Below are 14026 nucleotides of genomic sequence, written 5' to 3' on the forward strand. Positions count from 1 at the left end.
GAAAATTACTGCACTGGTGATTTCACACCAACTAGACTTAATATCCAATTGCATCCAAGATGGCATGTATCCATCATGGTCACTACGCTGTACGGTACAAGACTAGCCAATACAAATCTGTTACCAGAAGACTACCCTGAATATACTAAAGAAAATATCTCGACTTCGGCTCCCCAATCAGCCTCTCGAGACACATCACATGACGTTTGAGAGAGGTCTCTCCAACTGCTCCTGATCAGATTCATAAAACAAGTTGTTTACCCCTACAACTGCACGTGAGTTCGCACAAAGCTGCAAAAAATCATATAATGTTACATAAAAGAAATTTGACCCAAGTGGAATTCTGCTATCCAATTGGGATCCCACAATCTCTTTCAGACTAATACCGCACAGGTGTTATACAAAAGCAACGTTACTCACCAATGAGCACAAAGGAGTTAACCTACAGAAAACTGGAGAGGTGTCTATCAAACACCATTATTTAATCAAGTGCCACTACAGCAGAGCATCCCCTTTTCTATCCATAACCAAGGGATGTGACAAATACTACATGACTGGAGGAGGAAAAGCATCGATTGCACGTCAGCCACCAGTACTTGCAAACAATAGCCTACATAAACTAACAATGATTTCCCAAAAAACTGATTTGATTCAAACCACGTGACGATGTCTGAGAATCTAGAATAGCCTTTCCAAGGTACTTTTGAACATTTAAAGATGAACTTGGAAACACACTAGATGAAATTTAGAGGAACCCAAAATCTATATACATTGGATGCAGCAGGTAGGGGTTGATGGAGAGCGGCCACCATAAGTACGCCTACTATATATTGCAACTGGCATCTAGGAAAAGTCGCGGTCGGGGAAAAGTTGAGGAGCGACGAGAGACCAGATGTAAAGTCCAGCGGTAATCATTTCAGTGCTGAAACGGACCCAGAAAGACGGCCAGCCCACATCGATGATGTCCTTCTCAGCCATGTTCGCATTTCCCCAACCAGTAAGAAGCATAGCAGAGTACATGCTAGCGAGGGCAAAGATCAAGTGGAAGAAACTATAGACATATGTAACTGGGCGAGGCTCCTTGCTGTGTCTCCCTCCTCGGCGAATCGGTTTATCATCATCATCTGAATCACTGTCTAGAGCTCCTTCAACATCGTCTTTTGCAAGAAGAGCCTTCTTAGATGATCCTGAATTCAAAAAACGTTATTAGCTGTCTGCAACACATCCGAATAGTCAACATCACTTAATACAACCATGAATAACTGTGAATGACATATCTAGGACAACAGAACTTTTGATGAACGTCTCTATCCGAATCACAATGATCTAACGCTGCCGTTACACGCAAATTGGGACATCGAAGGCATCAATCAGCAGAGTGGTCAAAACATGTGACTGCGGAAAGATCTGTCGAGTAGATTGTATACGTGATCTCATTATGTATAGTAAAAGTGAATTTTCTCAGGAACTCTTACTGTATAATCCTCAGGCCCTTACTATAAGCCTTAAATCATGAGAAGGCCAACATTGATTTTGAAGCAGCAAATTCAAGAATTAGCCATAAAAGGAAGAGGATAAAAAAATCAAAAATCAAAACAAAAAAATTAAAAAACGGAAGTCAAGGATTCTGAAATATCAGAGAGCGGGAAGATCAGATAAAACTGGAGATGACAAAAATCGCATAAACAAAGCACAAAGTTAAAATCAGATTAATCATAACTGCACAGGGACCAAACAACAGGTTACCTTCTCTTGGAGAATTGGGTGGGGACAGGAAGGTAGTGGATGAACCGGCGCGCACAGCAGAGTACACAACAGAGAGAAGAGTGGTAAGCATGCCCAGGCCAAGGGTTCCCTTCGATACAGCATTCACATGCTTGTGAAGGCCATTGCACTCATAATTCCGAGGCTCACTTGACAACGCACTGTAGCAAAGGTAGGTGCAATAAGCTGCTATCACGCCAGCTGGTAAAAGACTGCCATTCACCTACATTGCACAATTACAACAGTTATAGTTGTGGCCTTGAAAACCTCTCATTTTCTGTAATTAGTGTTATCAAATTTCACATCGATTGTCAGGGTCGAACATGAGCAGTAAAATTATCATCTACCTCGCCTAATTAAGGGAAGAACAAACATCAACGGAAAAAAAAGTGAAAACAGTCGAACAACGCACCTGAGGATGCAGGGAAACGATAGCAAAGGATACACCAAGAATGAGAGTGAAGGCAATGACGAAAGTATTTAGCTCACAATCGACTCCTGACGGTGTAAACCAGTGGAATAGGAATCCAGAGAATACAAAGCTTGCCAAATAGCAACCAATGGATACAGCTAGCAATGCTATATACCTGCACACATAAACCCATTCAAACTCCGATTAATGGTGATGACACCTAGTCAAAAAAAAACAAAAAACAAAAAACAAACAAAAAAAAAAACAAAAAAAAAACAAACAAACAAACAAACAAAACAAAATAAAAATAAAAATAAACAAAAACAAAAACAAAAACAAAACAAACACACACACACACAAGGGTCAAGTTTTGCACCAGTAAAAAAAATATCGTATGTAAGAGGAATACCCATCCACTCTTTCACAGCGAAGATTTGAAGTTTGTCAACGTAACTTCTAAATAAAATGACATAGAATATACAGGTTGCTCACCAGAACTGTTCATCCTTGGCAACCCAGGCAGCATTCCAGTTGTGAGTAAAGTCAAGGAGAATGACAACCTGGATCAACAAAAACAGACCTGAACCAAAGCGGGAAACGCTGCCTGCAAGGAACTTAGTGTAGTTAGAGCCTCCTTTTTATCATGACCTTAAGCGAATGTGAATTGCATGAATAACTGCATGCTTTGGGGACTATCAGGGACTGGCGCAACATACTCAGCACGTACGAATATGGTTAAGACCAATCGTAGTTACAACAGCTAGCGAGAAGGATAAGCTTCAACTAGTAATCTATTGAACACGTTATTTTCACAATCACCGCGAATTTGACTGATCTCGCTATAAACTGTGCTAACTGAAATATTTCCGTTGATGGATACAGTTATTTAACACGATCATGTATTAGATCGTGACGTCGCCTACAAAGTAATGCTATTCAGCATCTGACACAACAATTGTTGAAACTAGAGACGAAGATCCGACTGTAGAGAAGGCAGGTTAACTGTACCACCAAGCCACATCAGGTGATTTCACGAAGAAATATCTTACTTTAGTTTGGTCGATATTGCGCCTTCATCGGCTCATTTATGATATGCCGTCAGACAATTCGCATGTGCAGATAGAAGAAGAACGTGATATTTAAAACTCAAAGAATGCAATTTAACTCACCATAAGCACTGACGAGACCGTTTGGGAGGAAAAACATAAGTATTATCGTAATACACCACAGTATAAGCTTCACCATCCAGCCGCCATGGTGCCACGAATCTCGCTGCTCACGCTGGTCCTTAACACCAATCATGAGGATTGCAAACGCTAAGAAAAACAGAAAATTCCCCAAACTCACACGGAGAACCGCTTGTGTGGCAAACCACTCTGGACTGGGCGTGTCGGTGAAGGTGTTGATCCCTATCGAAGAAAGAAAAACGTCAAAACACTAACCATATGAACTGAATTTGATGACAAAACAAATACAGAAACATTCAGACAGGCTACAACCGAGGTTCAGAAGTACGGGAATGAGTAACTTACATGGTATCTTCGCAAGCAAAGGCCCGGCGAAGTCACGGAGAAGCCACGAAACAATAAGTGACAAAGCAAATAGGCCGCAATAGGCAATCCTAGCTGAGCGCCGAGAAATACCACTTGCTACCCCCTGACATGCCGAGCATGCGCATGATGCGCAACACGACGCCAAACATCCGGCTGCCCACATCCTGATTCTTCTACTTCAACACCCCTGTGAAAAGAAAAACAAGCAAACCCTAGTTACAAAATCTACCATATTCGCGAAATTCCTTGCACTGGGTTGCGGACAGCTCCCACTTGGATAAGCCATCCGAGAACTTCCTAAGGACAAGCTGATTTTCAAATTCAAAATTCACGAGAAAATTAAACAGAACAACAGAAATTGGCACGTCAAAGCCCTACAGAAACGAGACGATGACGAATCTTACTAGGAAAGTGTAAACTTCGCGAATATCACGCAACCGCAGAATCGAAAACGCAAAGAGGAGTCCAATTGCACACCTATTCAGAAAACGATCGTAGAAAAGTCTAACCTGTTGCAATTGTCCCCCAACAATCGATCCAACAATCTGCCGCAAAGTCACAACACCATCACTCCCCCCGGAAGAAGATTGCACTTGAAATTAGGGTCTCGGGTCCCGTTTCGCGTGTGTGACGTTCTGATGGGAACGCGTCACACAGAATGATGACGCTGATTCCGGCGTTGGTTCCAGCCGGAATTGTCGTAGAGGTGCCATCTATTCCGGCCAAGCATGCTTCTATGAATACCCAGCATTTACGCAAGGTGGAATGCTTCATTTCCGAACCTAGTCAGCTGGCCATGTTGCGAGCAGAACTGTCGTGTGGATTCTACCATTCCCTATCCGGAATTTGCTGCATTCACACCTAGTCATTTACATTGTTTTCCAAACCATATATTTTCTTTGGAGGAGTTTATGCATTGTATTATTTTAGATGGTTCCTCACAGACACGGCATGAATTCACTTGTTTAATTAGAAGTTGAGAGGTAGAGAGTGTGTTAGGGTTTCATTTCTTATTGCATGCTCTTCAAATATAAGCATGTGCTCTTGCGCGAGCAAAGAAGAGTAATTTTCCTGTCTCTATTGTTGAATAAATAAATCAACAATTTCAATGCTCCTATTATATACAAAAAAATATATAATAATGATAATAATAATAAAGGAAATCTAAGAATTATGGCAACGTCTTTTTTTGGTGGTTTCTGGATTAAATCCCATGCATTATCTCTATCACTGTTTTAGAGAACAGAAAATCCTAATTAAAACAAAACATGGGGACCTGTAAGAGTTGGAGTCCAGAATTTTGAATTGGAATTTTAGAGGCTGCCCGTCAATATATACACTAATACAATTCTCAGCTCTGAATGGATGAATAAAGCACTGCCCGTGGCCAAAACCTCATCCGTTACCTGCAATGTGGGGTGGTCCGATCATGGGCGGAAAAAGTTTCACGAAAGGATGTAGGAACCTGCGTCGAAATTCATCTCCAGAACCCTGCTAGTGTGGAATTTCACAATTAGGGTTTATCTTGGGTTTATGAGCTTTGCGGGGCCAAGGCAAAGCTAGCTGCAGGCGGTGCATTGCCTGCCCTCTGAATCAGCCGAAGCTCCGTATCGCGAGCTTTTGGGTGGTTATCGTGGAATTATTGAGGTTTTCGTTGAATCCGTGTAGTGCGAGATGGGGCGGCAAGGTGGGAATCGTGGCCGTGGCGGTGGAGGTCGAGGTCGAGGTCTTGGTGGTGTGGGAGGGAAAGGAGGAGGCCGCGGGAGGGGTCCGAGGTTGGATTCCAGGTTGCTGAGACAGTTGGACGATGGACGTAAGGCCAAGGATGAGGAGGAGGAGGAGGTTTTGATGGTCAAGGATTTTTATGAGTATGAGGAAGGAGTAGCGGAGGAAGAGACCGGAAAGAACAAGCGGTATGACAGTGTGGAGCACGTGGAGTACGAGCTGCCTTCCGATTTCGAGGTTCTGCTCTGTCTAATTCACTTTCGTTCCTAGCCTCTGTCTCATTTTTGGATTGGAGTATGAGGTTTCTGTTTTACCAAACTACACGCAGTGGCCTTTTGTTGTTTTGGGTGTCAATCTCTGTTGAGCAGTGATTTTCGGGTGGCTTATTTAATCGGGGATACCATTGCTTACGCGAACATTTAGCTTTTGTGAGAATTCCGTCATAACGTCGTATCGGTGAAGGTCATCCAATTTCAACATGTATTTTCTATAATGCGTTTATTCAACACTGCATTTATTGTGGCGTAGGACGAAGAGATTGACGAAGATGCTGCTTTTGGAGAAGAAGATATCGGACTGGAAGAAAATATCAAAACGAAGAGGAGAGAAGATATTTCTCTTGACGAGAGTGATGTATCACTTAATAGTGATGAGGAGGATCCTGCATCTGCAGAGGAAGACGACGAAGAATCTGGCGACGAAGATGAAGAGGATGAAGAGGATGAGGAGGAAGAGGAGGACGATGACGAGAAGCATCAGCAGATGCTTGAGGCTGTTACCGGAAAACCACACCAGCTTCGGAATGGTACGTAAGTTAGGGTTGTCGAATAGTTCAGGTCAAGCTTTAGGTTTCTGAGTTCGAGTTGCATTATGAGTGGCATCGTCACGCTCTTGGCTGTAAAATGTTCAGTGGAGATGGTTACCTTGTAGCGTGTTTATACAATAAGAGATAAGATTAGGTGCTTTTTTGTAGTTTCGTATGCTGTGAACTTGCACAATTTGAGCCCACGTTTCGGGGAATGTATGCGGTCTGAGTTAAGAAATAACCAGTCTGCATCATGTAACAGATGATACTGCCACGGAGCGGAAAAGAGATGTGAGGTCAGAGGCCTTTTCAGAATCAGAGTTTAACTTGAATTCTAATGTTCATGGAAATTCTTCATCCATTACTGTGGCGGATCTTTTGGGAGGTCTTGAAGGGGCATCAGGCCTTGGCGCTCTACGTAAGAACTTGCAGCCGCTGGAAAATGAAAATTTGGCTATCAGTGCTCCTTTACCAAAGGTGATACAAGAAAGAATGGAACGCAAAGCAGGTTATGACAAAAGTAGAGAAGAGGTAACAAAATGGGAGCCGCTGGTCAAACAGAATCGTGAAGCCCCATCAATAAGATTTAATGAAAGGACCACCGTCGCAACGACAACTGTTGCCGGACTGGCAGCTAAGCATACGCCTGTGACTGATATGGAGAGAGAAGTTGCTGCGATTTTGGAACAAAGTAATATGGGGATTACAAAGGATATTGAGGCTGCTGAAGCTCTTGAGCTCAATAAGGTTATTTCTTTCTTTTTGTAGTACCTGATGAAAGTTGCACCCCGGTGCTGCAATAAGCTTTTTGGTTTACAAACTCATAACCGCACGTATGATCTTGTTCACTTAAAGAGTCTTCGTTAGCATTAAGATACTTTCAAGTTTACCACATGCTTTATCTGGTGAAAGGAAATTTCAATAGAATTGTTCACAGTGACGTGGCGCAGTTTACTTCTACCGGAGTTGCTCATCTTGTTTTTTCCTTTGCTTTGGTGATTCGCAGCTAAGCGTGGAAGAGGTTAAAGAAAGGCAGCAGCGACTGTCTAAGATGCGCAGTCTGTTATTTCAGCATGAGGCAAAAGCGAAACGTGTTGCAAAGATTAAGTCTAAGACATTCCATCGACTTGACAAAAGCAAGAGGATGAGAGATTTCATGGAGACAGATGAGGAGGCTGCAAAAGAGGCAGCTTTGAAACAGGAACAAAAGCGAGCTGAGGTTTGCTATATGTTCTTTCATGTGTTAATTGTCATATTTTGGGATGAGATTTTAAGATTTCTTATATTGTTGTTTTTTTCTGGGATAATCAACATGTTTTAACCTGCTTCTTCTTGTGGATGGTAACTAAACTAGGTAATTGGAAACATGGAAATGTGTAGGAGTTATGATAATTTCTTTTATTCATCCACCAGGACTGGTTGTATGGGACCCGGGAACAAGTTTGTTTGTGGCAGTTAGTTTTTCTGAGCTGTGCTGTTTGATGTTTGGTTTTCAGGAGCGCATGACTTTAAAACACAAAAATACATCACGATGGGCAAAACGGATTATTAAAAGGGGCTTGAAGGCTCATGAGGATGGTACGCGGGATGCCATCATGGAGCAGCTTCGAGCTCACAGTATGTTGACGAAGAAGATTCAGTCTGCCGGCTTCAGCGATAGCGAGGAAAGCAGCAGCAGTAGCAGCGAAGAAGAGGAAGACGACAAGGAGGGTACCTCAACCACAAAGGGTAAATCAAGATTACTTGCCAAGGCGAAGGCAGCTACACTTGAAGCCCTGCAGTTTGACGATGAGGCAGAAGTCCCCCAGACTGGCCTGTTTGCGCTTCCTTTCATGGTGAGCATCGTTGCTTTGTGGAGTTGAGATTGTTTTTCGCAAGGAGATCTTGAACACAAAGCTACTTTTCACCTTGCTTTAGCGATTATCACTACTAATGAATCTCATGTCGAGAATTTCTCTTCTTTGGTCTTTAAGAACACTTATTTTCGATAATGGAATGATTTTAAGTATAAAGACCATCTGTCTTCTTGGCCTATGTAGTGCACTTTTCGGAGGTAACTGATCCGTTCTGCAAAGATGCTGATATCAGTTTGGTGCTCATTTGTTTCCTTTCACAGGCTCGTGCCATCGAGAAGAAAAGAAATGAGGCTCGGGAGGAAGCATTAGCTATTCTTGAGCAGCTAGAGCAAGCTGAAGCAGATGAAGGTGCCGATGGAGGTGGTGCAGATCACGAGGATAGGAGAAATAAAATTGAAGAGGCTGGACATTCTGGTAGGCTTGCGTTTGGAGACCTTGCTGTGTCATCCAAAGCTGAGAATGTGAAACGATCCAAGACGAAGCGTAACAGCGACGACTATTCAGATCTAGAACTTGATAAGGAAGATAATGATGACGACAGCGATGGAGTTTCAGAAGAAGATGACACCAAGAAGCGGAGGTTCCAAATGCATCCTGCAAAGAAGGCCTTCTCCAAATCAGAAGCGAAGAGCTCAATTGATGATAAATCACAGTCAAGTTCCGATCCCACAAAATCTAGTAAAGAGTCGAGTTTGCCTGAAGAATCCAGTAGAAAACGGAAGAAAAGAAACAAGAAAAACAAAGGGCCACAGACGACGGCTTCTGAGAATTCAGATCAGGTAGATTGTACCAAAGATACAAGTGCTGCTAGTGAGCCTGCCGGTAAACAGAACAATAAAAAGAAGAAAAAAACTGACTCAACCCATCCGACAACAGGAAGTGAATCTCTACAAGGAAAAGACCCGCAAACCAACACTAGTGGAGTTATTCAGGTTTCGGTATTTAACATGAAGACAGGGTTCCAGAGCAGTATTTCTGCTGCTGCCAATCCCAGCGCGGCAGCAACTCCTGACAAAGATACCGAAGTTGGTAAACCGAAGCTTGGACAGGCCACATCATTCCTTGACTTAGATGACGATGATGATGCTCCGACAAACAATGGACTGGAGCTTCTAGGTAAAGGTACATCACAACAGGACTTAATTCGGCAAGCCTTTGCAGGAGACGATGTGGAAGCGGATTTTCAAGATGCTAAGGCCCGGGTTTTGGGCCAGGAAACTGTTCAAGTTGAAGAGAGTAAGACATTGCCGGGATGGGGACAGTGGAGCCATATTCAGAAGAAGAGAGTACAGTCAAGCTGGAAGGAGGATCTTGAGAAGAAGAGGAGGGAGGAAGCCATAAAGAAACGGCAGGATGCAAAGCTTAAGTTTGTTGTTATTTCTGAAAAGACGGATAAGAAAGTATGTGCATATCTAGTCCTCATGTTGCATATCGATTATAGAATAATATCATCTAGGATTGAAATTCCTTCCTGAATAGTGTTTTCCTTGCCAGGTTTCTTTTAGTTTATCCACCCTTGCTGTGTAGCGATTCCCAATTGCTTTCTTGATTATGTTAATAGAGAAATGGATAGAAATCTGTGTGTGTAGTTTTACTAAGTCACCATTCTCTTTTCCAGGCCGCCAAGTATCATACTTCGACGGTGCCCTTTCCAATGAAGACGAAAGAGGTGTTTGAGCAATCATTGCGAATGCCAATCGGTCGAGAGTACAATGGCGAAAAAGTATTTCGTGATATGATTCGTCCTGCGGTAAGCTGTATTTTGTTTGTTATGTGTCTCAACCAGTGGCTGAACCACCATCTGCATCTAATTTACACTTGCAATTACGATTGTGAAAGTATGAGGACAACCAGTTTCCTATTAAGGTTGCCAGTTGATATTTTAATCAAGAGCTTTTTGTCCCTGTGAGGGGTAGAGTGTGTAGACAATTTTGAAAGGGAGAGAAAAATGTGTTGGATTTCGTGTTCAACTTCAATTGTGTGGCAGTGCGCAGTTTATTCATGTCATTTTTCTCTTATTATTTAAGTCTGATAAGGACATCATTTGCACTTGTATTAAGTTATTTCAATGTGCTACAGGAGCTGAAATCTGCGGGAGTGATAATTGACCCCATCAAGTTAAATAAGTCTGCGAAAAGACCAGCCGATGCTCCCGAGCCACAGAAAGGAAAGAAGCGTCGGGGACGGCCAGAGAAGAAGTGATTTGCAGTAAAGTCATGGTATACTTCAATTGTAAATCGTGATGCAGCACTAGATCTCAATTAAGTTGGGAATAATGAGTTCCTCTTTAGCAATGCGCACACTTCAAACGTCCCATCTTTAGACCGTGCAATGTGACATCAATTTTCATTATGAATTGCCCTAGCCAATCTACCCTTCATTCATTAGGAAAATGTCAACAAGCCCGCACCGACGAATAAAAGGAGTGTTGGTGTTAGCGGCAGGTGCAATTTTAGATCGCTGGTGTATGGTACAGTAGGCTTTGCGACCATTCTCGTGATTACGAACTCATATGTCTGGTCAATAGAATCTTCAAGCTAAGGTGTGGAGTGCTAGTCTAAGTCTCACACTACTTAAAATTATCACGGAATTGACCAGTCTGCAGGCCCTAACGTGGTAAAGAAGGGTCTCTTCTTAACAAAAATCAGGACATGCATGGACCTGACGTTCATCCATGACAACGCATCGACATATGTCATCAGCTTTCTGTATATTTTAAAATCTGTAATCTTCAACTCTCGGATCAGACGTTACATCTGCGTATAACTGGCGTGAAATCGTGTATTCGTGTGCATTTCAAGATATTTGGCTTATGTATAATAAGTATGCGCTGAAAAGCTACAGTTGCGCTTAGGGGATTGACTACAGTGAACATGAGCTGACAGAACACGTTAGTAGAAGGTTCTGACATCTCTATTGAGCTTAATAAATCATAATGCCTTCCCCCCCCCTCTACCACAAAAACGCAGTGACTGATTGCATCGGACGCTGTACAGTTCTACTCCAGATCAGCGTAGAACAATTTTTAAGAGTGCCCATGGATGGTCTGACATAAAACAATGGAGTAACTTGCAACGGTGGCTACACAAGACATACGACTTTAACTCGGAATTATATGCATGAATTACTTACACAGCCACTCACATGCAGTGAGAATCGAGAACTTCGTGAATTTAACAGTGTTAAGGGTAGTACATGCTACAGAAATAGAGAGGGATGGTGCTGTCTAATTGAGACTGGCTCGAACATTTGGGAAGATTCGGACATCAGTCAACCGATGTTCCGTATCACGAGCCAATGTGAAGTCGTCAGTGCATATGCAACTTGTAATATTCTATTCTAAAGCTGATGCACAACGACGACCAAGATGACGATGAAACCTCAGAGCAGCCTTACATTAGGAACACTACAAGCTACAAAACGTAACGCTGGCCGCCATGAAACCAGCATTCACACACGCTGCAACGAAGCAATGTGATCAGTGCCCGCAGTGAATCATAATCGTTTCCATCCCTCCGACATTCGATCCCTCTCATTCAGTAGGTATCTCTCAATGTTAGAAACAGTGAAATAATAAGCGTATTAATTCTCATAGCATTCTCAGAGTCGGTAGTTTACACCCACATTGACACACTGTTGAGATTCATGCAGTATTAAGATGTGTACAAACAAGAGTAAGCTATCCATTTTCCTCTGCTTACGTTACCCTTGTATGCAGTGGCAATAATGGGATCCTTTCCAAGAGAGTTCACAGTACGCATACAATCAGTACAATGCTTCGTCCTTGCAACTCTCTCCCTCTCCTCGTCATCGCACACAGATTAAATAACAAAAAGAGGCCCTACAAGATTCACATGATGTTGCAAAAAGTGGTGGCTCTCTCTCTCGCTCTCTCGCCTCTGTCTCCAGCACCTGTGTAGTTCCTCAGCCATGTAAACCATGCACCCTCAGAAACTGCATCTCAAATCTCAGACCCACTGAAAGCATGTCCCTAGAAATACCATGATTCCAAATTGCACTGATCGTCCCAATACAACCACCAACAAGGGCAAAAGAATTTATATACACCAAGCTCGTGGACCACATCATCCAACATTGCAACTCGATTTGCACTTCATCAATCAGTTCAACCTTCCAAGAACCAACACCCTCTAAAAACCCACTACTGCTTAATTCCACGACCATCTGCACGCTAACACCATCCTCACCATCTCCGAAACTGTAGACCACACATGAATTGCCCTTAGTCTCAAGAACCCAACTTTGCCAAAACCCTAATAGCGCCAATTCGTGAGAAATCGCACGAAATAAAGTGAAACCCACCTCTAAAATTTGTTCAAGCAATTGTTTTGATCAGTTTTTCAGCTGAAAAATCGGTAAATTTTTGCACTTTGACTTCAAAAATATCATGTAAAAATTCAGGCAAGTGTGGCTGGTTCGGATGCGATTGGCGTGGGTTTGATGGCAGAGGAGCCAGAAATGGATCAGTGAAAGCAAGGTCATACTAATCTAATTGCCTGAATTGTTGTAGTGGATTACAAAGATTGGTGTTCGTGCATGTGAAAGGAGGAGAATGGGTTGAAGAATAGACTTTGAACACAGAAAGTTTGTTATGTACAACCAATATAGTATTAGCTTGAACGCATATTAATTTGAATCTGTATTAGTTTGAACGATTAGTAAAGAAGGCTTGTACCAAGGCTTCATTCAACAAATGAAGCCTATCAATACTCTGTAGGAATCTTTTCAAGATTGACAATTTCTTTAAAGCAAAATATTTAAGTAAAATTCTTCAATCTAGATTTGTCACAAACAAAAAAATAGATATATATATATATATATATATATATATATGTTAAAAATAATTATATTTATGTATAACCAACAAAAGAAAATCACCAAGAAGAAAGAAAGAAAGAAAAAGAAAAAGAAATTATAAGAAAAAAATGAACCAAAATGGTTGATGCTAATGTAAAAGATTAGAGAATCTTAAATCAAGACTAGATCTCAAAAAATATTAATAAGATTCCGAACTATTTTAAGCATTATTCTATAAATATTTTCTAACAAAATAGATAAAAAGTTAAATAGGTCAATTTTAAAATTTTTATTTTTATTTTTAAAAAGACATTCATTGAAAAGAATAATAAAATAAAATAAACAAGAGAGGAGAAAAGAAGAGAGAAAAAACAAAACAAAACAAAATAAAACAAAGAGAGATAGAGGGGATTGTATGTGCATACTTCTTATAATGTTGCATTGTTGTAATGTATTCAATGCTTTTTAATTGCAACCTCTTTTTTCTTTTGTGTTGTTATTGCTTTTTAGTTTCTAGTTTTCTTTTCTAACATGATGTACTTGTTTAATTTTTGATCTGAACTTATCTTGTGTAATGTTTGTATTGGATTGCATCGACTTCTTTTTCTTTTTTCTTATTTGATCTCCCTTTGATCCTCATCTTGTACACCCCTTGTTGCTTGTAGTGGCTCCTAAGAATTTCATAACTTTAAATTACTTATTTTCTTAGATGCCAAAAATTAAAAAAATGGATAGTAACTGAAATAAAAGGTCTATGGCTTTTATACATTTTTTTATTTTTTGTTTTTATATATCTTTTTTTCCATCAATTATTTTCTTAATTTATTTTGGTTAAATAGGTCACTTCCTTTCTTTTAATGTTATAATAGCATGTTTGTAATCTCTTGCAATAATAAAATGTCTATATTATTGAAGTACTATTATAGATCAAATCTTCAAAGCTCATGTAATGAGAAATTTGACAAATAATTTTAATCAATTAAAAAAACATTCACTTGTACATCATAAAGAATGCCACAAAACTCATTGTTCAGAAAAATGTCTATAAATCTATATGTTTTGCTAGTACTTGACATATGTAAGTTCTTCTTTA

The 14026-nt window shown here is 40.9% G+C and overlaps 2 protein-coding genes across 4 annotated transcripts; one reads left to right on the forward strand and one right to left on the reverse strand.

The window, feature by feature from the left end:
- Positions 1-280: 280 nt before the first annotated feature.
- Positions 281-4313, reverse strand: LOC112286357 (uncharacterized). Of its 3 annotated transcripts, none has more exons than XM_024528160.3 (7): positions 4239-4313; positions 3709-3916; positions 3346-3585; positions 2669-2780; positions 2177-2351; positions 1747-1987; positions 281-1187 (listed from the first exon to the last, which is right to left on the reverse strand). In XM_024528160.3, exons 2-7 carry the CDS (start codon positions 3890-3892, stop codon positions 844-846), a joined length of 1296 nt encoding a protein of 431 aa, XP_024383928.1. In that variant the 5' UTR covers positions 3893-3916; positions 4239-4313; the 3' UTR covers positions 281-843. The 3 variants fall into 3 exon arrangements, with proteins under 3 accessions (XP_024383928.1, XP_024383930.1, XP_024383929.1); XM_024528162.3 differs by having other exon boundaries at positions 4207-4313; XM_024528161.3 differs by having other exon boundaries at positions 4134-4313.
- Positions 4314-5272: 959 nt separating this feature from the next.
- Positions 5273-10868, forward strand: LOC112286946 (uncharacterized protein C57A7.06). The gene is made up of 8 exons (XM_024529424.3): positions 5273-5691; positions 5983-6259; positions 6522-7006; positions 7266-7478; positions 7756-8094; positions 8376-9515; positions 9734-9865; positions 10195-10868. Exons 1-8 carry the CDS (start codon positions 5404-5406, stop codon positions 10315-10317), a joined length of 2997 nt encoding a protein of 998 aa, XP_024385192.1. The 5' UTR covers positions 5273-5403; the 3' UTR covers positions 10318-10868.
- The last annotated feature ends 3158 nt before the right edge of the window (positions 10869-14026 follow it).

This window comes from Physcomitrium patens, chromosome 9 (genome assembly GCF_059467195.1).
Source record: "Physcomitrium patens ecotype Gransden chromosome 9, ASM5946719v1, whole genome shotgun sequence".
NCBI classification, from domain to species: Eukaryota; Viridiplantae; Streptophyta; class Bryopsida; order Funariales; family Funariaceae; genus Physcomitrium; species Physcomitrium patens.